Here is a 26,169-nt window from a genome sequence, read left to right on the forward strand (position 1 = left end):
CGGCCGGCGCAGGTGGGCGGGACAGCACCGTGCCGCGGGAGGGGTACGGGGGCTGCGGCGGCAGCCCGGCCTGCCGGCGGCGCCCTGCCATCGAGGCGTCTGTCCCCGCCGGAACTGGGCCGGCCCGGAGCGCCCCGCCCCACCGCCCGGGTTTCGATTCCCCCCCACGCCTCTCGCTGCGCGGCTGCGGCCCCAAACCTGGGGGGCGAATGGCGGGCGCGGCGGCGCTGAGCGGGGCTCCCGTGGGGCTGGACCCCGCGGAGCCCAAGGACGCGCGCGGCTGGCGCTGCCCGGAGCACGGCGACCGCGTGGCCGAGGTCTTCTGTCGCCGCTGCCGCCGCTGCGTGTGCGCGCTCTGCCCGGTGCTGGGCTCGCACCGCGGCCACCCGGTCGGTCTGGCGCTGGAGGAGGCGGCGCGCGTGCAGGTGGGGACGCGGGGGCGCGCGCCCGGGAGCGACGGGCGGGGAGGGCCGTGCCGCGGACGCAGACGGGTCCCGCCGACAGTTCCCCGCGGGGACCGGTACCCGCAGGGCGGCCCCGGGACCAACTAGGCGGCCGCCCTGTTGCTCAGAAAGAGAACCTGAAGCGCGAGGAAAGGCACCGGCGAGCCAAGGCCAGCAGTTAAGCATCAGGAGAGGTGGGCTCGGGAGTGAGAACTTGGGCGCCCCGGCTGGCGCCGACTCTCCCGGACCTCAGCCACCGGGGCGGGGCCACCGCACTGCCTTTGGGCCGGAAGAAACTCTGCCTTTTAACAAAGATTTTAAAAAATCCCTCCCGCTTAGAAAACATCTGTGTTTCCCCAAAGCCACACACAACCCTCTGGCGTTCCCTCCTGTGATGCACAGAGAGGGGCTGTGGACCCCCTGATTGCCCTTGGAGCGGCCTCAACGGTTTTCTGCCTCCGCCGTCCCGCCCCTCCCCCTCCACGCCCGCTCCATTCCAAGCTCCTAACAGCCTGGTGGGAGCTAGGCCAGCTGCTTGGTGGACGAGGAGAGCAGGGTTCTGAAGGCAGAGGCGGGCCTGGAACCCAGGACTGCCTCCCACGGGACCGTGCTCACCTCACCCTGGAGCTCTCACCCCTGTTTATTCCTAACAGTGGAAGGGGGCTCTGGACTCTCGTTCCAGCCTTGTGACCAACTTGTCCAGTGACTCTGGTCAGGCCCCTCCACCTTTCTGGCCTAGTGGGCAGGCCCTCCTGTAGATGTGGGTTCTACCACTTCCACCATCAAGAAGTCATCTGTGATTAATCGAGCCCCACAGTGACCTATCCATCCCCCACCCCCATCCCCAGCGTGATTTAACAACATCACGGTGACAACCTTGGAGCTCCAAGGTGAGAATGGGCCCCGTGGGGGGCCAGTCTAGCAGGTGGAGACCAGCATTCAAGTCTTGTCTCTGCCTCCAAGACCTTTTTCTTATCTATAAAATGGTTATAATAATAATTTAGTTCCTCAAAATGATGTTTTCAGAGTTAACAAGGCTGCTTTCAGAGATTATAGCTTCTAATAGGTCCATCCACCTACCCCTTTTGCATCCACACACCCACCCACTCAGCTATCTGTTCATCCATCATCCATCTGCCCATTCATTCATTCATTAGATATCCATTCAGCTCACACCTGACCTGGAGGAGTTCCTTGGCTAGTGGGGGAAAAACAAACAGTGACAACACAGTACGATAAGTATTATAATTGAGGAGATGGAGGCAGTGGTCCGTGGGAGCCAAAGTGAGGACAGTGTGAACCAGGGACAGGAAGCCCAGGAAGACTCCCTGGAGGAGTTCCCATTGGAACTGGCCATGAAGAATAAGTAGAGTTTCACTAGGTACCTAGACAGGAGAGGCACCCTTGTGACTGGAGGGCTCAGGTACCAGGAGGCTGGGTTATCCTTGGCTGATCAACAGGAGCTGGACCTGAAGGCTTAGAAATCACAGTGGGGTAAGGATGTGCTCCTGGAAGTTGAGGCTATGGCTTATACTTGGGTCACTATTGTGACCCAGTCCCACTGCTCACTCCCACCCCCCCACCTAGAATAAAACTGTGCACACTGTAGCAAATGCTTTTTGGATGTTAAAATAACAATACAGGCTACATCTATGGAACACTTACTGTGTGCCAAGCACTACAGCAAGCCTTTGTGCACTTCTCATTCTTTACAGCAACTCTGTAGGGTTGTCCCCTTTTTTGCAGCTGCAGGAACCGAGGTTTAGAAAGGTGAGGTCACTTGCCCAGGTCATGTGGAAGGAGAGCTGGAACTGAGACCTAGGAGGTCCCATCTGACTGGGGCTTGGGCTCGTCCACTTGCTCCAGCTCTCCACTTGCAGTTGGCAGCCCCTGGTAAGTCTGCTGAATTCAGCAAACACTTCGGGTTTACCTTCTGGTCCCTGTGGGGGAGCAGAAGCCAAGAATGGAGCAGACCTGCCCTCAGGAAGCTCCCAGTTAGTCCAGCAGCTGAGTGTAAGGTGAGCCGCAAGAACGTAAGATGGAAGTAAGGTCACAGCTGTCAGGGAGAGGGTCACAGAGCAGGCCTTTGGCGAAATGGCAGTTGCAGCAAGCAGAGATATGGAAGGGAGCCATCTTAGGTAAGACACGGAACCTCTTACACATGCAGGTCCTCTGAACCCCAATCCAAGCCAGAGGACCACAGATCAACCCTGGATGCAAGTTCCATGAGGGCAGCTCCTAGAACAGGCCCCGGCACATAATACGTACTCAGTAGTCAACCTAGAAGTGAATGTTCTTCCCCTGATCCCAAGCTGTTTGCCTAAAGTCCTATTTGAGGGCCTGGAAAAGCAGGTTGCAAGCAGGACTGTCCTAGAAAAAAGGGAGCACTTCAAGGTTTGGAGAATACCCGATGTGGGTCTCTGAGGATCAGAGGGGTCCTAGTTCCAGCTCATCTTCCAGCTTGCCTCATGACTTTGGCAAGTCACCTCCCCTTCTGAGTCTCAGATAGCTCAGCTGAAAAAAATACAGGGGTGAGAGAAGATGACCCCTGGGGTGACTTGTTACCTCAAAAGTGACAGCATTAAGACTTCTAACTCTTTTACATACAGAAACTCACCCAAGAATGTTTAAAGCATTTGGCAACCAAGAAGCAGCAGCAAGTTGGCAACATAACCCAGATAGAAGAGACAGCTGAGAAGCTCAAGGCAAGTGGGGGATTCTTCCTTATTCTAGTGGAGATGTCCACCTTTCCCCTCGGACACACGGTTCTCCCCGGTGTGGAGCCAAGGGAAAATGAAAACCAACCTCAAGGGGGCAGATCAGGTTTGGTGGGGTCTGGGGCTTCTATAATTTAAGGGGCTCTTTTGGAGAAAAAGAACACAAAATTAGTTGCAAGACCATAAAGGGGGCAAGATAGGAAGGGGCCTGGGGCTCCTGTTTCATTAGCTTTGTGGTGAGTCTGCCTCTGCCCAGCACCCTAGCCTTGTCCCGTAATGCCTGACAGAATGGAGGAGTGGCCTTTTCTGCCACCATCGCCAAGGCCATTCTCTTGGACAGACTAGTCCTCCATCCCCCACACCTCAAATTGCCGTAAACAAAGCAAAAGACAAGGTAAGGAACATGCAGATCACTCTTTAGTTTTCGCTGTTGAAAGAAAGCAAATAGATATAAATATATCCCATAAATATCTGCTTTCTTCAGGCTTCTCCTTTCATAACAGCGATATTTCCGTGGATTCTTTTGTGGGTTTTAAGTGGGAAGTTGGAGCTGACATTATCCCCGCTGCTGTTTTGACTGTGAAAATGCTATTGCTCTTTAGGAGCCTTTTAGGAGAACTTGGCCAGTCCCTTCCCTTCTCAGCCTCAGCCACCACCGCCTCAAAGTGAGGGCTGGGGTGGGATGCCCTCCCAGGGCCTGTCTCACTGAGGGCTCTGTGAACCCCAGACTGGCCACTGCAAGTCAGGCAGGGAGACCAGCTCTGACTGTGGGAGTAGCTGGCGCCCAGACCAGGCCACAGGATTGGCCCCCTGTTTGCCCAACATCCATTATCTTTCAAGTGACAGCACGTCCCAGTTAACTGGGGACCATTGTGGCTTACACCTGTGGCCCTGGCTTAATTATTAATCATGTCATGTCTTCAGGAGCAAGACTCTGGACTCAGGCAACTGCATCAGTTCAACTGGAGTCGGGAACTGAAAGTGGGCGCACCCGAAGGAATGGGGGAAGTGCTTTGGGCTGTTCAGCCAGAACAGCAGAGGAGGGGCACAGGCTCACTGTCTGTAAATCTCTGAGCATAGATGGTTTGGGGGCCCCCGGGGAAAGAATTAGGATCTGTGTGGAAAGTCTAAGGGGGCAGGTTTCGGCTTAATCTGAGAACTGCTTTTCTTTCTTTGATGCTTTTCCTCAACTTTTAAACTTTTATTTTGAAGTAATTACAGGTTTATAGGAAGTTGCAAAAGTAGTGCATGACTGTGGATGGATGACAAGATTCCTTGCCCCTTCCCCAGGCCAGTGGGTGGACTTTTACTGGTGCCTAGTTCACGGATGGAGCGACTCTCTGTGAATCGGGTTTTATGCGGGTCAGGTGGCCTGCTTCCCACTCTCAGCTGCAATGATGCCACGTGCCCTGGCCCGACCCAGCGTGGCTCTCACACTCTCCTCCACTTCCCCCCGCCTGGGGCGCTCTGCTCAGCTCCTGCCCATGTTCTTTCTTTGGTTTTGGCACCTGAGAATTTCCCCTTTTTTGTTGTTTGATTTTGGGTTGGTTTTTTGTGGGGTGTTTTTTGTAGTTGTTGTTTTCAGCTTGGTCATGTAATTTTAAAATTTGCTCACTTTATTGGCCTTTCCATGTGTCTGAAGTAAGAAGGGGGGATTTCCTGTGTCAGCTCCTTTTCCCTTTTTGCCCAAAACTGTACTGCATTTTACATACGGGGGGGTATGGGGTGTGTGATTGTTTGCTTAAGGCCCTAACCCTTCCTTTTGTCATTAAAAGTCCTTTATCAGTGTCCGTATGAGAGGCTGTATATTCCATTATATGGATTGACCATGATTCATGAAGCCATTTTCCTAATGTTGAACATTCACATCACTTCCCGTCTTTCACTCGTGTAAAACAACATTGCAGTGATATTTGGCACCTGATTTATTTTCTTTGGGACATGTTCCCAGAAGTGAGTCACCTGGCTTAATAGGCACAGATGTTTGTAGGGACTCTGGTGCATCCTCCCGGACTGTGACAGGCGTGGTTGCGGCAGAGAGGCCTGCCACATGCCCCTCCGTGCTTGCTTTCTCACAGGCGGCACCAGGGAAAAGGCCATTTGCCTGAAAGTCAGTCCATAAAACAGCTTGGTAAACAACTTAAAACCAATAAAGTTCATAATTGTCCAGAGTCTACTGTTCAGAAGCCAACAACCAGGCCTACCCAACCACACCTTCCAGAGGGCAAGCACGAAGGACTTGGTCATGAATTCCCAACCAGCGCCCATTAAGTGATTTTTCTGTGACATCCTTGTTAATAGGCTGTTTGCTTCCCCATCAAGTAGGGAAAATCAGCACTTGCCTGCTGCCCTAACTTTTTACTCAAACTGGGATGAGATGATAATATAGCAGAGTGGTTATAGTCTTTCGAATCTTCCAAATTTCCTACAGTGCGCTTTTGATACTTTTGTAAACAACAAAAAAGTATATAAATACATTATAGATAGATATAGATAGATAGATAGATTGATAGATGATAGATGATAGATAGATAGATGATAGATAGATAGATAGATAGATAGATAGATAGATAGATAGATAGATAGATAGATAGATAGATGATAGATAGATATAGATAGATGATAGATAGATAGATAGATAGATAGATAGATAGATAGATAGATAGATGTATAATATATTGGTTCACTTCGAACCAGTGTGGCCCAAACCAGACAGTGTATTTCCTTGATTCATTGCCAGAATTCTCTCTCAATCTTTTTTCTTTTTTTTACCATATTGCATAATCAGCCTCATCTTGTTTTCTATGCTGAGATTTATAACAATGTGTTGTGTCATTAAGCTTATATTGTCTATTCTTCTTTAAAAAGTGGATTTGTAGAAACTGCTTGGAGCACAGGTTGGTTGGGAGAAGATATTTGCTCTTGGTTTCTATAGAAAGGTCCTCCGTGTACATATGTTGCCTCCAAAATGTGTTGATAAATCAAGGGTTTAGAACACATTTTCCTTCCTTCATTTAGTTATTCAACAAAGATATATTTCTGTCCAGGCTCACTGACTTATAGAAACCATGTTGGAAATGTAAACTAATTCCTACGCTAGCCCAAAGCCACTTTAATCTCTACGGCACGTGGTGGTATAAGTTGGACTCAGAGCCTGACCACTGCCAAGAACACTGTATGGGAAATGCAGACTTTGGGAGTCCATCCCCTATATCCTGCCAAACCACACATTCCTGCCCCACTAAGGAGAGAACATGGTACCACAGGGGAGCCTGCCTACTCCCATGCCTTCCTGGGTACCAAGGATCTTTCTGCTGTGTGGACTGAACAGATGTTTGGGCTGAGGAAAGAAACTGGCCTAATTTTGTTTTAATGATTTTATTTTTTAATTGTACTAGTGATACAGGAACACATCTCAGTTTTAAAAATTTACAAAATAAACGTTTTATTTTATAAAAAAAAATTTAAATAGGGACTTTCCTGGTGGCATAGTGGTTAAGAATCTGCCTGCCAGTGCAGGGGACACGGGTTCAGTCTCTGGTCTGGGAAGATCCCACATGTCACAGAGCAACTAAGCCCATGTGCCACAACTACTGAGCCTACGCTCTAGAGCCCGTGAGCCACAGCTACTGAAGCCCAGAGCCTGTGCCCCGCAACAAGAGAAGTCACTACAATAAGTCCACGCACCACAACGAAGAGTAGCCGCCGCTCACCGCAACTAGAGAAAGCCCATGTGCAGCAATGAAGACCCAACGCAGCCAAAAAATAAAGTTCAAAAAAAATTTAAATAGTGTGTTAGAATATAGTGTAGAACTATGGAGAGTACAAAGTGAAAGTCCCTCTTGACCATCTCCCCAGTCCCACAACTCTTCGCAAACGTGACCAAACTAACAGACATTTTAAATGCAGTTGCAAACATACAGATGTGTATTTCCATATACAGTTTTTATTTTGTCATCTTTTACATAAATGGGATCATCCTATACATATTATTCTGCAACTTGCTTTTTTTTACATGGTGTCTTTTTTTTTAATTAATTAATTTATTTATTTATTGGCTGCCTTGGGTCTTTGTTGCTGCGCGCAGGCTTTATCTAGTTGCAGCAAGCGGGGGCTACTCTTTGTTGCTGTGCAAGGGCTTCTCATTGCGGTGGCTCCTCTCGTTGCAGAGCACAGGCTCTAGGTTCACAGGCTCTAGAGCACAGGCTCAGTAGTTGTGGCACACAGGCTTAGTTGCTCCGTGGCATGTGGGATCTTCCCGGACCAGGGCTCGAACCCATGTCCCCTGCTTTGGCAGGCAGATTCTTTTTTTTTTTTTTTTTTTTTAATTAATTAATTTATTTATTTATTTTTTTTTTATTATTATTTTATTTTATTTTTTTTGGGGGTACACCAGGTTCAATCAACTGTTTTTATACACATATCCCCATATTCCCTCCCTGGCAGGCAGATTCTTAACCACTGCGCCACCAGGAAGTCCCTCACATGGTGTCTTGAAGAGCTTTCCACTACAGGACATGTAGGTCCACTGCATTCTTTGGTTGTGTGTGTGTCAAAATATACATAACATAAAAGTTACCGTTTTCACTAATTTTAAGTGTATAATTCAGTGGCATTAATTACATTCACAGTGTTGTACAACCAACTGTTTCCAAAAGTTTTTCATTACCCTAAACATAAACCCTGTAATCATTAAGCAGTTATTTCCCATTCCCCTCCCACCCGCTCCTGGTAACCTCTAGTCTACTTCCTGTCTCTGTGAATTTGCCTACTCTAGTTATTTCCTATAAGTGGAATCATACAATATTTGAACTTCTGTGTCTGGCTTATTTCAGTTAGCATCATGTCTTCAAGGTTCATTTGTGTTGTAGCATGTCATAACACTGCATTTGTTTTAATCACTGAATATTATTTCATTGTATGAGTGCAGCACAATTTGTACAATGAACATATATATTTCCCATTTTGAAAATTTTGTCCAGCTTTTCTCAGTCACCAACAATGCTATAATGAGCATCTTGGTACACAAATCTTTGTGCACATGTGAGAACATTTTCTAGAATCAATTCCTGCAAGAGGAGTTGCTGCATCAAAGGATTTAAGCATTTAAAATTTTGATATTATCATACCACCCTCTAAAAATGCAGTACTAATAGACACTACCACCTGCAGTGTATGTAAGTGCCTATTCCACACACTCTTACGGACTCTTGGTATTATCCATCAGTTAGCATTCTTCCAGTCTGATGGCCAAAAAAGTATATATATATATACACACACACACATACATATACATATACATATACATATACATATACATATACATATATATATATTTATATTTATTTATTTAATGATTATGCTGCTCACTTCCTTGATTGTTTGGGATGCCGAGGCACCTCTTCATACGTCTGTTGGCACTTGTATATCTTTGGTCCATTTTAAATTGAATGATTTCGTTTTTTACTATATGTTATGCGTGGTAAGCCTATGTTGTTTGTTACCTGTCATGTAGGTTTGTTTACAGTGCCTAACCTCTTGGGAAGAGTTTCTTTTTTTATGTGGTCCAACCTGTCATGGCTCCCTTTTCGCTATCTGAGTTATTTATTTATTTATTTATTTATTTATTTATTGGCTGTGTTGGGTCTTTGCTACATGCTGGCTTTCTCTAGTGGTGGTAAGTGGGGGCTACTCTTTGGTGTGGTGCGTGGGCTTCTCATTGCAGTGGCTTCTCTTGTTGCAGAGCATGAGCTGTAGGCGCGTGGGCTTCTGTAGTTGCAGCATGTGGGCTCAGTAGTTGTGGCTTGCAGGTTCTAGAGCACAGGCTCAGTAGTTGTGTTACACGGGCCTAGTTGCTCTGTGGCATGTGGGATCTTCCCGGACCAGGGATCGAACCTGTGTCCCTTGCATTGGCAGGTAGGTTCTTAACTACTGCGCCACCAGGGAAGTCTTCCCTTCCCAAATTTTAAAAAATAAAATTGTTTTGTATTTCATTCTACTAGGTTTATTATTTTTTAAATGTATAGAATTTAGAATTTTTTGTTTGCTTAGCTTTTATTGTGGAAAACCTCAAGCACACATTCATGTTTTGAAGCAAATCCCAAACATAACATTTTATCTGTAAAACTCTGAGCATATTACCTCTATTAGATAAGGACTCATTTTTTAAAATATATAACCATAGGGTCATCATTACACCTATGAAAATTAACAATGGTTCCTTAATATATCAAATATCCAACCATTCGTCACATTCCTAATTGTCTTATAAATGTCACATTTTGTTTCTTTGAATTAGGGTGAAATAAAGTTTTCAAAATGCAGTTGGTTGATATATTTCTCAAGTTGATGGTTAATATGCTCCTCTGTCCTCTATGTGTCTTCTAAATTGTATCTTTAAGTTAGATCTAGAGGCTTAATCAGATTCAGATTCACATTTTTCAGAAGAGTACTTCATAGGTGGGGTTCTGTCTGAATTTATTTTTCTATACAGAATAAAGTAAGGCTCTAACTTAGTTTTTTTTCAAATACATGATTAATGGCATACTGTGCCAATACCACTTGTTGAATTATATATATAATTATATAATTATACATATATGTATATACATACTTTTCTAAGCTGTTCTTGATCTTTTTCTCTGTGCCTAAGCCACAGTTTTAAATGCTATACATTTACAGTTTGTTTTGATATCTAATAAGGCAGCTCATCCTTCATTGATCTTTTTTTTCCATGCCACACAGCTTGTGGAACCTTAGTTCTCACCCACGCTGTCAGCAGTGAAAGTGCGGCGTCCCAACCACTGGACTGCCAGGGAATTCCCCTTCATTGATTTTTTTAAATAAATTTATTTATTTACTTATTTAATTTATTTATTGGCTACATTGGGTCTTCGTTGCTGCACATGAGCTTTCTGTAGTTGTGGCGAGCTGGGGCTGCTCTTCATTGTGGTACGTGGGCTTCTCATTGTGCGGTGGCTTCTCTTGTTGTGGAGCACGGGCTCTAGGCACGTGGGCTTCAGTAGTTGTGGCACACAGGCTCAATAGTTGTGGCACACAGGCTTAGTTGCTCTGTGGCATGTGGAATCTTCCCGGAGCAGGGCTCGAACCCATGTCCCCTGCATTGGCAGGCAGATTCCTAACCACTGTGCCATCTAGGAAGTCCCAGATAACTCATTGACCTTTTAAAATCAAGTTTTGGCTTTTCCTGTGCTTATCCTCTCCCATGATAATTTAACATTTGGTTAATCTGCATGTTAAGACTTTGGTCCCAACCAAAGTCTTTGCATCCAATTCATAGACTAATTTGGAAACAAATGCCATCTTTATAGTAATCAATCTTCCCAGCCAGGGATATGGTTTTTCTTCCATACAGTTTTTTTTTATGTCTTTCAGTACAATTTTATGCTTTTCTTTATCTAGGCCTTTACAGTTTTTGTTAGGTTTAGTTTTAAATATTTTGCTAATTTTTTTCTACTGTTTTAAAGATGATCTTTTTTAAAAAAATATTTATTATTTTATTTCTTTTCTTTATTTATTTTGGCTGCATTGGGTCTTAGTTGCAGTATGTGTAATTTTTCGTTGCGGCGTGTGGGCTTCTCTCTAGTTGTGGTACGAAAGCTCAGTAGTTGCGGTGTGTGGGCTTAGCTGCCCCATGGCATGTGGGATCTTAGTTCCCCCACCAGGGATCAAACCCACGTCCCCTACATTGGAAAGCAGATTCTTTACCATTGGACCACTAGGCAAGTCCCTAAAGATGATCTTTATTTCTCCATGCATTTTCCAATTGGTTATAGCTGGTACTTAAGAGAGCTTTTTATAAGTGCTAAACTCACTTTTTAGAAGTTACAATTTTTTTCATGTTGATGATTTTGGATTTTCTGGTTAGCAGTCATGTCACCTGCATCTGGTTTTGTATTGTTTGGTTTTTTTTTTTTTTAGGTTCATGCAGAGTCAAGTAAAACCTGGCTGACAGGGAAATTTACTGAACTCAGATTACTACTTGATGAAGAGGAAGCTCTGGCCAAGAAATTCATTGATAAAAACACGCAGCTTGCCCTGCAGGTGTACAGGGAACAAATCGAGTCTTGTGGGGAGCAAATCGATGTCATGAACAATCTCTCCAACAGGGTCTGGAATATCAGCCAGGAACCCAATCCTGTACAGCTGCTGCAGGTAATGCTGGGTTTCTGCCTTCACAGCGGCCACCAGCCACCACGTTTCATCTTGCTTAATGTGGCACTAAACACAGCAGTCACACACTGAGTAAATAAATACACAGAGAATTGCCTTGTCAGCACGTAGCCTTCCTTGCCCCCACACAAGTGGTCAGAAATTATACATTGTTAGGAAGATAATATACATCTTGGACTAATTAAATGACATTAACAGCCACCATTTTTGAGGGCCTCTGTGTTCCAAGCACTCCAGGTATCTTAGCTCTAGTATTTACTAGAACTCTGCAAATTGGATATTCCCACCCCGTTTTACTAATGAGAAATTGAGGCTAAAGGAGAAGAAGGGACTCATCCAAGGTTACACAGCTGGTAGGTGGCAGATCTGGGATCAGGTCTGTCTGACTCTAAAGCCATAAGGCATCACTGCCTGCCCAGTCCTCTCACTGTACAGTCTTAATTGAAACTTCACTCCTGGAAAGGCAGGTGCCCTTGCAAAAGCTACTAAGCAGACTTCAAGAGCTGAGTCACAGTTTGCTCAAAGGGGAGAGAAGGACAGGACTCCTTGGCCACTGGGCTCTGTTGGAGGCTATTATATACTGGAGGAGAATCTAAAAACTAGCCCCTATGATACTCACTACTACACTTAATGAAAGCATGTTGTTGAGGGTGGTGTTCCTGTCTTCAGAGAAGCATGGGAGAAACTCCTCTCTCGTGTCAGTACTCCTGTGCAGTCACCTGCGCACTTGCATTGCTTTTCTACTCATCTAACTCTTCCTCTTTCTTTCTTTACGATAGCTTCTGGGACACTCAGAGCCAAATATGTTTCAGATAGCTGGGATAAGACTTTGTGGCATACAGTTTGTGCCTCATCTCACTCTGGCTTCCAGCTTACGTTCTTATCTTGGTTTTCTCTTGGCTTCATTTTTCTCACTGTAAAAGAAAATCTTGCAGCATTAGATAACTTTTGTAAGATGCTTTAAAGGCTTGTGGAATGAAGCAGAGTACAACTAAGTAAAGATGGCACTGCGTTTAACCACAGATTAGCATGGGCTCTGGTTGCAGAATAAGACAGACAAATAAGTCAGTACAGAACTAGTCAAGCCAGTCCATGGAGGATATTTCCATTCTTGTGCCTTTGTGTGGCCTTGGTCAATTCAGCCTATATCTCATTGTTAAATAACGACAGCAAAAAACTAACAGAAGATTCTGGGTGAGGTGCTGTTGTAGGCACTTAAGATATTGCACGTTAATAAGAGAAGCAAGATGCATGGAGGGGCACATTTATTTTTTTCTTTTAAAATAATGGTACATTTTAGGAATATCTAATGCAAAGGGATGTTTCCATGGAGAAGAACATTATTCTTCCATCATACTTACAGTTTCAGGGCTTTGTCGTCTTTTTTTTTTTTTTTTCAGTTCTCTGGTGCCAAAGCTGCTGGTTTTCATCATTCTTCATTCCTTCCATTTGCTCACTTTTTTTCATCAAATATATACTGAGCAACCTGATTGCAACAGGCCCCTGCTTCACATCAGGAGCACACGGGTGGGGAAGACATGCTCAGAAACAGTTATTCACAGCACAACACAGCTCAAGTGAGCTAGCAAAAGTGTGTCCAAGAAAAGACCAACTCTGTATGGGGAATCAGGGAAGACTTCCAGGAGGAGGTGACTGTGGAGCTGGTGTGGGAGGATAAGGAAAAGCTCACTGGGTATATACAGAGGGACGAAGCAGAGAGGACATCCCAGGCAGAAAGGAAGCATGTGTATGTGAGAGCTTGGCAGGCTAGAGAACCACCGGGGTTCAGCCTGGCTGGAGGCAAGGCAGGGGTACAAGGGAAGGGGTTGTTGGGAGATGCAGCTGGATGGGGAGGCCAGGATTAGTTGATGAAGGGTCTGATATGCCTGGTCATGGAGTTTAGACTTTGTCCTGTAAAGAGAACAGAGGCCAGGGGAGTGTTTTGGACCGAGGAGTGACATGGTCAGAGTAATGCTTTAGAAAGGTCACTTTCAAGATGATGTACCTTGTAATTGTCTCATTATACACATGAGAGACCTCTGAGCTAATTCCAAGGTAAATGTTTACAGTTTCAAGGGTCAGAAGGCCTGTGACTCTGCTTTGTAAGATCAAAACATCAGACCATTTTTATCAGGCCTATTTTATGCCCTCAGGGTGACACCCTAAAGAGGAGAGGGTGGGTAGTCAGTGACCTCCTTCCTGAAGGAAGATTTCATCACTTTACCTTAACAACTTGCAGCATTTTTTTCCAAAGAACTTTCAAGTAGCCCACCCCAAATAAATAATATATGAGAGAGAGAAAAAAAAAAAGAAAGGTCACTTTGGTGACAGGTTGGAGGATGGACTGGGCAGGCAGGAGTGGAGGCTAGAAGGGAAGTTGGGAGGAAAGCACAGTATCCAGGAGAGAGATGATGGTGCGCTGGACCAGCCAAGGGGCAGTGGGGATGGGGAGAAGCAGGCAGGTTTGAGAGATGCAACAGGACTGGTGATTGGGGGCATCCAGGATGACAGCTGGTTTCTGGCTTGAGAGATGGGTGGCTATGTGGCTGTTCTCTGCGTCTGCAAAGGCGAGAAGTAGATGTTCTTGGTTTCATTCATTCATTTATTCCATCATGAACATTTATCGAGACCCTCCTTTGTGTCAGGCCCTGTGCTAGATGCTGGAGTTTGGGGTTGCCAGGTGGCTGCATTCGTCCTTCATCCCCCTCGCCCGTCCCACCCCACCCATCCGGCCTCTGGGCCACCCTCCTCCCACCGCAGAGCTGCTCCCTGCCCTCCCTGCTAGTGCTCTGACTCCCTGGCCAGCCCTCTCAGTGTGACCTCAGCCCTCTTTCCTCACAAATTACCTTCTTCCCACCCCAAGGAGGGTGGGCTCTAGACCTGCAGTTTCCTAGGTAGACAGGGCTTGGAGGCCATCCCACAGCCCCTCCCAGGCCCAGCATCCTTCCCAGTGCTGGGCCACCTTCCCTCCCTCTTGAGGCATCCACCCGCCCCTCCCATCTTGGGCAGCACTGCCCACCAGCCAGGGCCTGCTCGCCTAAGGCAATCTGCTGCCTTCTAACTCCTTGCCTGGGACAACCCTCCAGAAAGTGCACACAGGTATCTTAGGGGCAGACAGGTATCTTAGGTGCAAACATGAGAATCCACTGTAACTGTTTTAAGCAAGAAAGGAGTTTATAAAAGAGTATTAGGCAGCATATAGGATTTCCAGGAGGGCCAGAAAGTTGCGATGAAGACCAGGCCACAGGAGTGAAGTTGAGGCCAAGGCACAGGCTTGCTCCAGCGTATACCCACCACTTCACTGCTGGGCAAGGTGTCACAGCTCACACTGCTGACCCAGGGCATGTGCCCCCGGAACCTCCACCACTGCTGTCCCTGACAGCTACACACCACTGTCACCAGCCCACCCTAACTTCCACATCCCAGTCTTGGAGTGGAGACGCCTCATATGCCTACACCATGGGTGCAAAGGGGATGGGACAGTTTTTTAGCTTCTACTTAGCAAAAAGCCACACTTGACACAGGAAGGTTATTTAAAAGGGATTTCTGTCCAAGCAGAAAACAGGACTGGCCTCCACTGTGGTGGGCACACCCCCTTGGTCAGTGTTCCAGCTGAGCGTCCAGAGTCTTTGGCTTCCCCTTTGGGACATGGTTTCCTGTTCCCTCCTTTGGACACGTGCCAGAAGCACCTTCCCAGGAAAACTGGCCCCTCACTCTTTTTATCCCGGATATCTCAGGCCAACCCGTCACAGTGTCTGTGAAGCTTCGGGGTCCCTTTTGAGATGGTGGGCACCTTAAGGGCAGGAGCGGTCAGCCTGCTTCTTCCCTCGGGGTAGGGGCGGGGGCGTGGACTGCCGTGCCTGTGGTCCTCAGGGCTCTGCTCCCGGGGACAGGGCCCGTGCGCACTGGCTGGGTTTGTTCCTGGGCGTGGTGGTAGAGGCTGGGACATGGCCCCAAGCCGCCCTGCGCCCCACATGTCCTCACAGGAGTACACAGCCATTGAGCAGCAGATACAGCAGCAGATGAGCCTGGGGGACCTGTGCCACCCTGTGCCCCACTCCTTTGAGCCTGTCAAGTGCTTCTTTAAGGGCCTTGTGGAAGCCACGCAGAGCCTGCTACAGACGCCACTGGACGTCCGCCTTAAGGAAAGTAAGTTACCGTGAGACCAACTTTGGGTCCTTTACTCCCCTAGTGCCGTGTATTTAGAGACACTTTGAAGATCACGGCCCTAAATCATGTGTCTCCTGCACAGAGGCCCCAGGCTGGGCGGTCAAGGTTCCCTGGGCCTGGGTCCAACCCTCCCTTCCCGCCGCGCCTCCTACCCACCCTGAGACCAGATCCTGCTTCTCGCAGCCTCACGACTCTGCTCCTGCCCCTCGGTTGCTTCTGCCACACCTCAGCTCTGCCTGCGCTGAGGTCCCAGCTGGAAGAGCCACCTCCCCCTCCTCTTCCTCTGCCTGGTCAAGACCCACAGCTGTGCTCACATGGGAAGCCTTTCCAAGAAACCCCAGGCTCGCTCGCTTTCCCAGCTGTCTCCCCCTCTCCCCTGGGCCTGCTCCATCTCCTGTCTGGGGGTGTCTGTGAGCTGGATACATGGACCCCTTCCTGCCTCTCTTAAACGCCTGGAGGGCAAGAACCACTTTGGGTCCAGCTCTGAGGTCACCACAGGGCCTGACACAAAGCAGATGCTCAGAAATATCCATTCATTCATCTCTGCTATTAGGATTCATTCAGAACATTTATTGAGCCCCTGTTATGTGCTGGGCACAGCTGGGTACAAAACAAAGCTTCTGCCTTTGTGTGGTGCTCAGTCTTTTAAGGGGAAGATGGACAACAAATGAATGTATGCCAGTGATAAGAAGTGCTTTGGGGAAAAAAAAAAAGCTGAGTAAGGAGAATAGAGGGTGACCAGGAGGAAGTGCTGTTTTCTATGGGGAAGTGGGGAAGGGCTCTTTGAAAAGGGGATGTGTGAGCTGATCTGAAGGATGGGCCTGGAGGGCATAGTGGTCATATGCATGGACTCTGGAGCCAAACTGCCCAGGCTCCTATCCCAGGCCCACCACTTCCTAACCCTGCCATCTTGGGCAGGGCACTTAATTTTTCTATGCCTCTGTTTCCACATCCATAAAATGGAGATGATGATATATCCCCATCTCCTAGAGCTGCTGTAAGGGTTAAGTGAGTTCTTACATGTAAAGTGCTCAGAATGGTGCTTGGGCATAATAAGCACCATGTGAGCATTAGTTATTATCGTTGCTGCTGCTGTTACATCTAGGGGGAAATGTCTTCTAGGCAGCGGGAAAAGCAAGTGCAAAGGTCCTGAGGCAGAAGGTAAGAGTGATTTTGGCATGTTGAAGGAACAGCAAAGGGTGGGGAAGGGGGAGTCAACCGGACTACATGTGGGCACAGAAAGGGAAGAAGAAGAGAGATCAAGGAGACTTCAAAGATTTTGACCGGAGGAACTAGAAGGAAGTTGTCATATTCTAAGATGGAAAAAAGCATTTAGAATAGGAAGGAGTGGCCCTTTTGGCTCTCTGAGCAGCACCATGGTGGTTTGCAAGAGCAAACGCCTGATGAAAGGCAGCAAAAAGGGAGCCAGGAAGAAAGTGGTTGATCCGTTTTTTCTAAGAAAGGTTGGTACGTTGTGAAAGCACTAGCTATGATCCATTTAAGAATATTGGGAAAACTCTAGTCATGAGAACTCTAGAACCCAAAATTGCATCTGATGGCCTCAAGGGTCATCTTTTGGAAGTGAGCCTTGCTGACCTGCAGAATGATGAAGCTGCTTTTAGAGAATTAAAGCTAATTTCTGAAGATGTTCAGGGCAAAAACTGCCTAACTTTCATGGCATGGATCTTATCCATGACAAAATGTGCTCCATGGTCAAGAAATGGCAGACCATGATTGAAGCTCATGTTGATGTCAAGATTACTAATGGTTATTTGCTTCACGTGTTCTATGTTGGTTTTGCTAAAAAACACAACAATCAGCACTACCCCGTGTGGTAGACACCTTCCTTATTCCCAGTTTTACAGATGAGGAAGCCGAGGGTCAGAGAGGTTAACTGACTTCCCCTAGGTCACATAGCTGGTAGGAGTAGAGGCAGAATTCAAACAGACTCTGGTCCCAGGGTCTGTGTTATGATCCCCTGGAGTCAGCTGCCTCCCAGGCCGTCACCCCTCATCCACTATCAGATGAGGCCATCATTCTCACTATCACAGGTAATACTGAGAGGTACTGACTCCCAGGAAGGCTACAAGGAGATGGGAGTCTTGCAGCACATCTGCCCTTACAGCATGCCACCTCATCTCTCTACCTGTGAGTTCCACAGACATTGCAGGCTCAACAGGCTGAAATGGAATCTGGCATCTTCCACCCTCCAACCCCCAAACTGCTGCTTCTTGACTCCAATCTACTCTCCATTCCCCACTTACAGTAGAATTAAGCCTTGGTTCTTATACCACTGCAGTATATCCTGAACCCAGCCCTTTTGCTATCTCTGCTGCCCCAGGTCAGGCCTGAGCCTGCCAACAGGGCCTCTGCCTCCACTCTCACTCTGCCCCATCCATTCCTCACCAGAGCGAGCTTTGGAAATTCTTCTGCTCAAGTCTATGATGCTCCTTCAAACACTTTCCATGGCTCCTCACTTTTTACATGACACTCCTCGCACCTGTTCTTAATGACTTTGCTCATGCTGTATCCTTGGGAAAGGCTCCCATCCTTCTTCTGGGTGACCAAATCTTCCCCATCCTTTAAGGGCCAGCTGAGGTGCTTCCTCCTCCATGAAGCCTTCGCTGATCCCTCCAAGCCATGCAGTCCTCTCACATCTCTTCTTCGATCTGGAGCACTCTCTGTCTTGAGAGGTATAGCTCAAGCAAGCCCATTTCTCACCTCGTTTAGCTGACTGAGCTGTTGGAGACAGGGACCATGACTTGGGTTTCCCCTGAACTCCCTCTTACCTGGATGAGACCTGAACGTGACCTTTCCAAGGGCTCAGCTTTAATTTCTTGTTTTTTATCTTTACTCTAGAATTTGCATGTCTGCCATGAAATTGCCCCCTTCCTTGACTGCTGAATACATGGCTGATTCTCAGGATGGTCCTGGAGACTGCCATCTCCTCCCCATGTCCAGGGCTCACTCACACTGGCCTGTCATTGCTCAATTTGCTTCTGATCCTGGAAAGTGTGTTTCTTCATAGATCTGAGCCTTGTCCTGAAGTTTTCCTGTTACTGTGAATTTGCATTTCCTACTTAAATTCGCATGCAATTCTTGGGGAGACATTATGTCAATCTCCAGTTCTGTAATATTTTTAGTATGTTTTGTAATTTGTACTGCTTGCATGAACGCCAGGCACTCATTTCTCACAATTCATTACAGACATGAGCTGCCAGCTCTCGGGCTCCTCCTGCACCCAGCCGGGTTCCTTGTTGAAAACAAGCCCCTCACCAGAGCGATCTCTCTTCTTAAAATGTAAGACCCCAGGAGTGGGGAGAGGGTGAAGAGGGTGGGGTGTGCTGGTGGGAGGCAGGGTCACTGAACTAGAGGCCCCCCCTATCTTCCTAAGAGACCCAAGTTTGGTTTTCTTAACATTTATTATCAGCTTTTTTAAGAACACAGAAATAATACATGTTCACTGTAGAAAAATTAGAAAACAAAGCAAAGCAAAATTTTTAAAATAAAATCACTTATAAATCACCAAAGAGCTTCAGAAATTTTTCTGCTCACATACCCAAGCAGACCTGTAGTAGTAGATAACTACTATTATTTGCCCTTTTAACTTTCTTAGGCATATCTGTATACATACAGTGATAAATATTTAATATATATATATTTTATAAACATGGTGTCATACTATACATACTATTTTATAATATTTTCATTTACTGATAGATTATGAACATCTTCGTTCCCTTAAAAAAATTATACAGGTAACACATGCTTCTTATAAAGAATTAGAAATTACATATACGAAAACAATTGCTTCCCCCAGAGTTAAATGATGTTAATATTTTGGCGTATATTCTTTCAGACATTTTAAAAGTATATATGTGAACAGATTTTTTAAAATGGGATCATATTATAGGTATTCTTTTGTAATTTTATTTACTTATTTATTTATGGCCCCACTGTGCAGCTTGCATGATCTTAGTTCCCCAATCAGGGATCGAACCCAGGCCCTGGGTAGTGGAAGCACGGAGTCCTAGCCACTGAACCACCAGGGAATTCCCTTCTTTTGTAATTTTAAAAATTGAATAGTGTAGATTGAACAATTTTCTATTTTAATAAACACAGATGTGGTTATTTTAAAGTATACATGGTATTCCATTGAATATGCCATGTTTAAATCAATCTCATATTGTATTGTTGGACATTTAGGCTGCTTTACATTTTCATTTCAAAAACAATGCTGCAGTAAACATCCATTCTTGCACCTATTTGTTGAATTAATAAGTGACTGAATACACCTTAGCTCATTTTTGGATTATTTTTTTAGGAGGAATTTCTCAAAATGGAATTACTAGGTATGCATTTTTTTCAACTAAACTTTAACACATATAAAATACATAAAGAAAAGTGCATAAATCAAAGGGGTGTAGCTCAATAATTTTTTAAAGTAAACACATTCAGTAACTTCCTTCAGACTTTGAAATGGAAACTTCAAGCTCCCTAGAATCCTTCCTCATGCCAGTTCACTGTCCCCAAAGGGTAACTACTCTCCTGACTTCTAACAACCATAGACTACTTTTGTCTGTCTTTGACCTTTATATAATTAGATCACTCAGACTACCCTTTTGTGTCTTGCTTTGACAGAACAACATAACATTTGTGAGATTTACCCATATGATTGTGTGTAGCAGTAGTTTGTTGATTTTCACTGTGGTGCAGTATTCCATTGTATGAACACAGCACACTTAATATTATTGATGGGCATTATGGATTGTTCCAGCTTTTGCCTGTAATGAATAATGTTGCTTTGAGCATCACTGTGCATGTCTTTTGATGCACCTAGGTATGCATTTCTGTTGGGTATTTACTCAGGAGTGGGAGAAAAGGATGCCCAGTATAAACACTTCTATGCAACGTTGCTCCAGATGTCCTAGAGAGTGCCTTGAGGCAAGAAAAAGAAATGTAAGCTATAAGGATGGGAAGGGGAAAAAAGATCATTATTCAAAGATGACATTATTTATAGAAAATCCAAAATAATCTATAGATAAATTAGTTACCTAATGAATTTAGAACAGCTGCTGGATGGAATGTCAGCATACAAAAGTCAATTTATTTCTATGTATTGGCAATAAACAACTAGAAAATGAGATTTTAAAAACATTAATTTCAGTAACACTTTTTAAAAACCAGGAATAAATCTAACAAAAGATGTACAAAACCTCTCCACAGAAAACTCCAAAATATTACCAAGAAAACTATCTGGCAATATCTACTAAAGCTGAACATCCACATGCCCTAAGACCCAGACTTTTCTCTAACTTCATGTCTACAGATGTGTATAATGCAACAAGAACTGTTACTGGGAGCTTAAATCACCACCACCTTTCTGGAGGACAATTTGGCAATATTTACCAAAGGCCTTAAAAACACAATCATCCCTGTTGACCCAGCAATTATTCTTTTAGGAATATATCCTAAATAAATAATCAGATACATATTAGTGTTTTCAAAAGCTTTTTAAAAAGCCTAAATATTTTTTAAGGTGGGGAGAAAGGGGATAGGTTAAATTATAATTCATCTATACATCAAAATCTTAAGGTTGCCATTAAAATGCTCTTATAAAAGAATATTACTTGATGTGGTAAAATGTTCATAAATATATCAATAAATTTAAAAAGCAGATTACCATAAATACATCAGTAAATTTAAGAAGCCTGTATAGTATGACACCAATGTTAAGAAAAAATTATAAAGGGCCAAGTAAAGAAAAAAACTGGAAGGATATACACCCAAGTGATAGAATTATTTTTAATTAAATTTTTAGAAATTGGCAACAAATTCCATGGTACAAAATTCAGACCATACAACGGGTGTTTGGTAGAGTGTCCTCTCCTCCCCGTGGCCCCCAGCCACCGCCCCACGGGTGACTTTCGTGTTTGCTTGCCTCCTGCCGTGAACACGTGCGGGACAGACCGGCGGCGCGCGCCGGGCCGGGCCGGGTTCTCGGGGCCGGGCCGGGTTCCCGGGGGCGGGGCGGGGCGGGGCGGGGCGCGGCGCGGAGGGGAGGGGCCCAGGCCCCGCCTAATAGCGCGGCCCGATGTCCCCGCCCTCCACAGACGCGCGCACGCCCACGCTGGAGCCGGACACGATGCACGCGCGCCTGCGCCTCTCGGCCGACCGTCTGACGGTGCGTTGCGGCCTGCTCGGCAGCCTGGGGCCCACGCCGGCGCTCCGTTTCGACGCGCTGTGGCAGGTGCTGGGCCGCGACTGCTTCGCCGCCGGCCGCCACTACTGGGAAGTGGACGTGCAGGAGGCCGGCGTCGGCTGGTGGGTGGGCGCGGCCTACGGCTCCCTGCGGCGCTGCGGGGCCTCGGCTGCCGCCCGCCTGGGCTGCAACCGCCAGTCCTGGTGCCTCAAACGCTATGACCTCGAGTACTGGGCCTTCCACGATGGCCAGCGCAGCCGCCTGCGGCCCCGCGACGACCCCGACCGGCTCGGCGTCTTCCTGGACTACGAGGCCGGCGTCCTCGCCTTCTACGACGTGACGGGGGGCATGAGCCACCTGCACACCTTCCGCGCCGCCTTCCAGGAGCCGCTGTACCCGGCCCTGCGGCTCTGGGAAGGCGCCATCAGCATCTCCCGCCTGCCCTAGGGGCCGGGACCTGGGTGGCCTCCCTCGGCTCTCCGCGGCTCTGGTCTCGCCCAGAGTCCAGACGTGGCTGCTCTGTAAGCGTTTCCCTCCTCTCCCCCACCAGTCGTGCCCTGTGCTTTGAACAGCTCCTCTCCTAGGCAGGCAGGTTTCACACAGGCCCTAAACAGGTCCTCTGCTGCTGCTCTCTCATCCGAACTCCCCAGTGCCACCAGGGCACTTATACTACACTGCTTTTAGTCCAGGTTCCTGAGAGGACACACCCACAGGTCAGCCCCAGGCATCCTGAGCATGTCAGAATACATGGTCCTCAGCCTCAGAACATTCTCCCTCGCAGGGCACCCAGAACCGCCTGGCACATAGTAGGCGCACATTAGATATGTGAATGAGTAAGTCGCTAAGACTCTTCTGTCCCTTAATGTCCCTTGGATCTGCTTCCTCCTCTCCACTCTGCTTCCGCTTGTCCATGTCACCTCCCTTAAGAGCAGCTGCAGGAGCTTCTTAACACCTCCTGGCTTGAACCCTTTCCCATGCCCATCCTCCACCCTACAGCCAGAGTGATCTGCCTGAAACCTCACATAAACCTCTTAGAAAAGGTTCCCAAGGAATACAGGGGTGGAGAAAAGCACTTTGCCTTAGCATTCAAGGCTTTTCTAGTCTGCCCCAAACTACTTATCCTCATCTAGCTCCTACTGCTCTTTTCAGAGACCCTCTGATCAGAACTGTGTCACATAGTTCCACCTCTATACTCTTGCCTTTGTCGTTTCCCATACAAACACATTTATACAGGAAAGCCCTTTCTTCTTTTTGCTTGTCTGTCTTCCCCAGGCTTAACTGCCCCAGGAAGTCTCCCCAAGCCACAAGCATCTCTCTCTCAGATCCACAGTCTGGGACCTATCTTTCCAGTTAGATTGGAAGATTTCTGAGGGCAGCTGTGTCCTACACCTTCCCCATCCTGAAAAGTTCAGAAAGTCCCTTCCCTCCAAGGCAGTGAGTGAATGACCATTAGCTGTCTGCTATTGAATCAGAACAGCTGAGCTGGGAGGCGCTCATAGATCACCCAGCCTGACCTTATCGTATATTTGGGGAGAATAAGGTCCTGAAAGAAAGTTGCCTAAAGTCACCCATGGTGATTAAGTGCTGGGCCACCTCCCAGCCCCCAGGCATGTGTCTCACTAGCTTCCTGGTCAAGCCCTTGAGGCCTGGCTTCAACCTGGAAGATTTTACTGCTTATTCATCTTAGGGGATGTTGGGAAGAAATCAGCAAGTGACTGTTGCTAAGCAGCCACAGGCAGTTTTTCCCAACTTTCTTGGAATCAAAAGGAGAGGAACTAACTGTGTGTGTTGGGGGGGGGGGGGGGGGGGGTGGACAGCTCAAGCATCCCTATGCTTCTCCTATCCAAAATGTTGCCAAGGAAACCCAGAAAGTCCCTGCTTCCCAGAAAGTAGTGACAGAAATAGAGAAGGCCAAATAGGCAGGACCTCCCAGGCAGGACCTCCCAGGGAGATCGGCTCCTGTAGTAGAGAGGGAAAGGGCTCTTTCCAGGGTCTGTGCCTCAATTCATCCTGTTTGTCAAATTCCTCATGTGGTTTTGATACTCTGTTACAAAGTATCTTCTTAGGTGCTTGGCAGGAGGGCGGTAGTAAAGTGAGGAAAATACAAAACAATCTCCCTCTGGGTTTAAACGGACTCTTGGTGCATTAATTAGTTTGAACCATATAAAACTGCAAATTTCCAATAGCTTTTACCTAAAAATGGTACTTGCATGATGGCACAGTGTAGTACAAGTAGAATACAAGGCAAAAGGAACCTCAAAAGTGGCTTTAGTCCTAACCAAATCATTTAAAACTCTAGCTTGGATAGATGTCTTAAGCACTATGCTCCAGGAATCCTGAGACAAGGGAAATTAATTCTACTGGGGATGGCCCAGAGCTGAATTTTGATAGGCAGGGCATTCCTGACAGAGGAAGGTGGGTACACTTCACCCCACATCTCTGTTCATTCCTGCAAACCAAGGCTTATTCCCAGACCCACAGCCCCAGGGTCCAAGTAAAAATACATGCTATTTTATCAGGCACTGTTCTAATGCTTTACAACTATTAACTCATTTGATCCTTACATCACCCCTAGGAGGTAGTTATTCCAATTGTACACATGGCAAGATTGAGACATAGAATGAGTAACTTGCCCAAGGTCACACAGCTAGTGGTGGAGCTGGAGTCTGTGCTCAGTCACCATGTTCAGGTGAACGCAGCCGGTCTCTAGCCAGTGCCCGCTTGCTCTGGCCTCTCTCATTAGGCTTGTGATGCTTTGTTTTTGCCTGGTTACTCTATGGGACTCACGTCTACCTTTGAATTACCTTCCATGGGCTCTGAGATGAGGTTTTACACCAAAAGGGAGATTTGAGAGTTTGGGATTCATGTAGCAGAGTTAGAGCTGGACTATAAAGGACGAAAACTGCAGTTTTGGTCCACAATCAAGTATGACCTCAAGCTAGTCACTACTTCTCAGGGTGTCATCTGTAAAATGGGGTTAATGACCCTACCTACAAGTGCTTGGAGGCTCAAATGAGCCCAGAGGATATGAAGTTGCCTGAAAAACTGTACAGTGCTGTACCATGCCAGGACCTGTCGGCATCCCGGGTGGAGTTCCCGTTGTGCCTGACACAGTGCTGAGACGACCTCTAGGCCTGGCTGCCACCTGGCAGTAGCAGGAGCCTCGGGGAATACCCTCAGCACAGGACTGCGCTTCCTCGGGGTCCGTGTCTGTAACAGTACTGATGACTTCTTCCCTTTTACACTTGAATTTGTAGAAATTTCTTTATTGATGACAGCAATTTGCCTGCAGATGTGGTTTGTTTTAATAAAATGTGAATACTGTCCCTTTTAACCATGTTCTTCATTGGCAGTTTGTGTTGTTGCTTCAGCTACACGGCACCTGGGCCTGGACAGGGCCTTGCTCATCTCTCACCCCCCCCCCCCCCCCCACAACTTTCTTGCTGTAGTCAGCTGGTCCTTGATATCTCTAGTAACAGGGGTAATTTCTGAAGGTAATTCACTAAGTTCTTGCTTACATGGAAACAAATCCTGCCTCCCAGCTGTCCCTTTCCAAGATAATATTATGTAACTTTAGGCAATTTTTGATCAACATTGAAGCCATCTGTGGTCACTTACTAATTTTTAGAGTTTCAGGGACCCTCCCTTGTCTACTACGTCATCTCTTCTGTTTCTGCAATTCCTCTTTGCCAGGGAGAAGGGGACAGTGATGATAGCCTGGTGGACGCACAGCCTAGCAGAGGGCACACAGAGGTGGCCCGGCACAGCCAGGGCCAGGTGGGAAGGAGTCCATACCATGAGGAGGGGACAGCCTGCCCAAGAAACCAAGCTGCCTCCGAGGTGGGGAGGGTAAGCATAGCAGTGGGGGGGCCCGAGGCTGAGTCCACCATGTCCTGTTCTGAAGCCTTCCATGGCATCCCACTGCCGACAGAACACAGTCCAAAGTCAGCAGGCTTTGAAGCCCTTGCTTCCTTCCTGACCACCTTCCAAATCCCTTCCTTCCTCTCCTTGTGGCCATTCCCTGCCCAACTATCACCTCGACATACAGGGCACTTCCCATGCCCCAAATCCTACACTGTCTCCCTCAGTCACTTCTCAACGTGCAAGGCTGAACTAAAGTGCCACCTCCTCCAGGAGAGCTTCCCTGGCCAGTGCCTCCTCTCCCATCCCTGCTCCCGTAGCTCCCATGACTTGGAAAACATTTCAGCAATCCACACATGGAGGGCAGGGCACTATTTGCGGAAGTACCTGCTCCCAAGAGGCTGTGAACTCTCCTACAGGGACTGTCTGCTGCCTCACTGTGGGCCCAGCACTGGATCTCCCACCTGGCACGTGCTCAGGGACATACGAATGGGCCAGAGCTGTGCCCAGATATCCATCCTCCTGCCCTCAGGGCCTCGCACAGCATGAGGTGGCCAGCTGCTCCTGGCTGCAGGCAGTCCCA

The 26,169-nt window shown here is 47.1% G+C and overlaps 1 protein-coding gene across 2 annotated transcripts; it reads left to right on the plus strand.

The window, feature by feature from the left end:
- Positions 1 to 120: 120 nt before the first annotated feature.
- TRIM14 (tripartite motif containing 14) lies at positions 121 to 25,051 on the plus strand. 2 transcript variants are annotated; one of them, XM_057724007.1, is made up of 6 exons: positions 121 to 425; positions 3,053 to 3,148; positions 11,102 to 11,335; positions 15,340 to 15,502; positions 18,731 to 18,823; positions 21,637 to 25,051. In XM_057724007.1, exons 1-6 carry the CDS (start codon positions 210 to 212, stop codon positions 22,170 to 22,172), a joined length of 1,338 nt encoding a protein of 445 aa, XP_057579990.1. In that variant the 5' UTR covers positions 121 to 209; the 3' UTR covers positions 22,173 to 25,051. The 2 variants fall into 2 exon arrangements, with proteins under 2 accessions (XP_057579990.1, XP_057579991.1); XM_057724008.1 differs by lacking the exon at positions 3,053 to 3,148.
- Positions 25,052 to 26,169: the final 1,118 nt, after the last annotated feature.

The sequence above is a fragment of the Hippopotamus amphibius genome, chromosome 2 (genome assembly GCF_030028045.1).
Source record: "Hippopotamus amphibius kiboko isolate mHipAmp2 chromosome 2, mHipAmp2.hap2, whole genome shotgun sequence".
NCBI classification, from domain to species: Eukaryota; Metazoa; Chordata; class Mammalia; order Artiodactyla; family Hippopotamidae; genus Hippopotamus; species Hippopotamus amphibius.

Coding starts and splice junctions, on each gene's coding strand:
- TRIM14 (XM_057724007.1), top strand. CDS start 210: ATGGCGGGCGCGGCGGCGCTGAGCGGGGCTCCCGTGGGGCTGGACCCC. Junction 3,149..11,101: donor AGACAGCTGAGAAGCTCAAG/GCAAGTGGGGGA, acceptor TTTTTTTTTTAG/GTTCATGCAGAGTCAAGTAA. Junction 18,824..21,636: donor GCGATCTCTCTTCTTAAAAT/GTAAGACCCCAG, acceptor CGCCCTCCACAG/ACGCGCGCACGCCCACGCTG.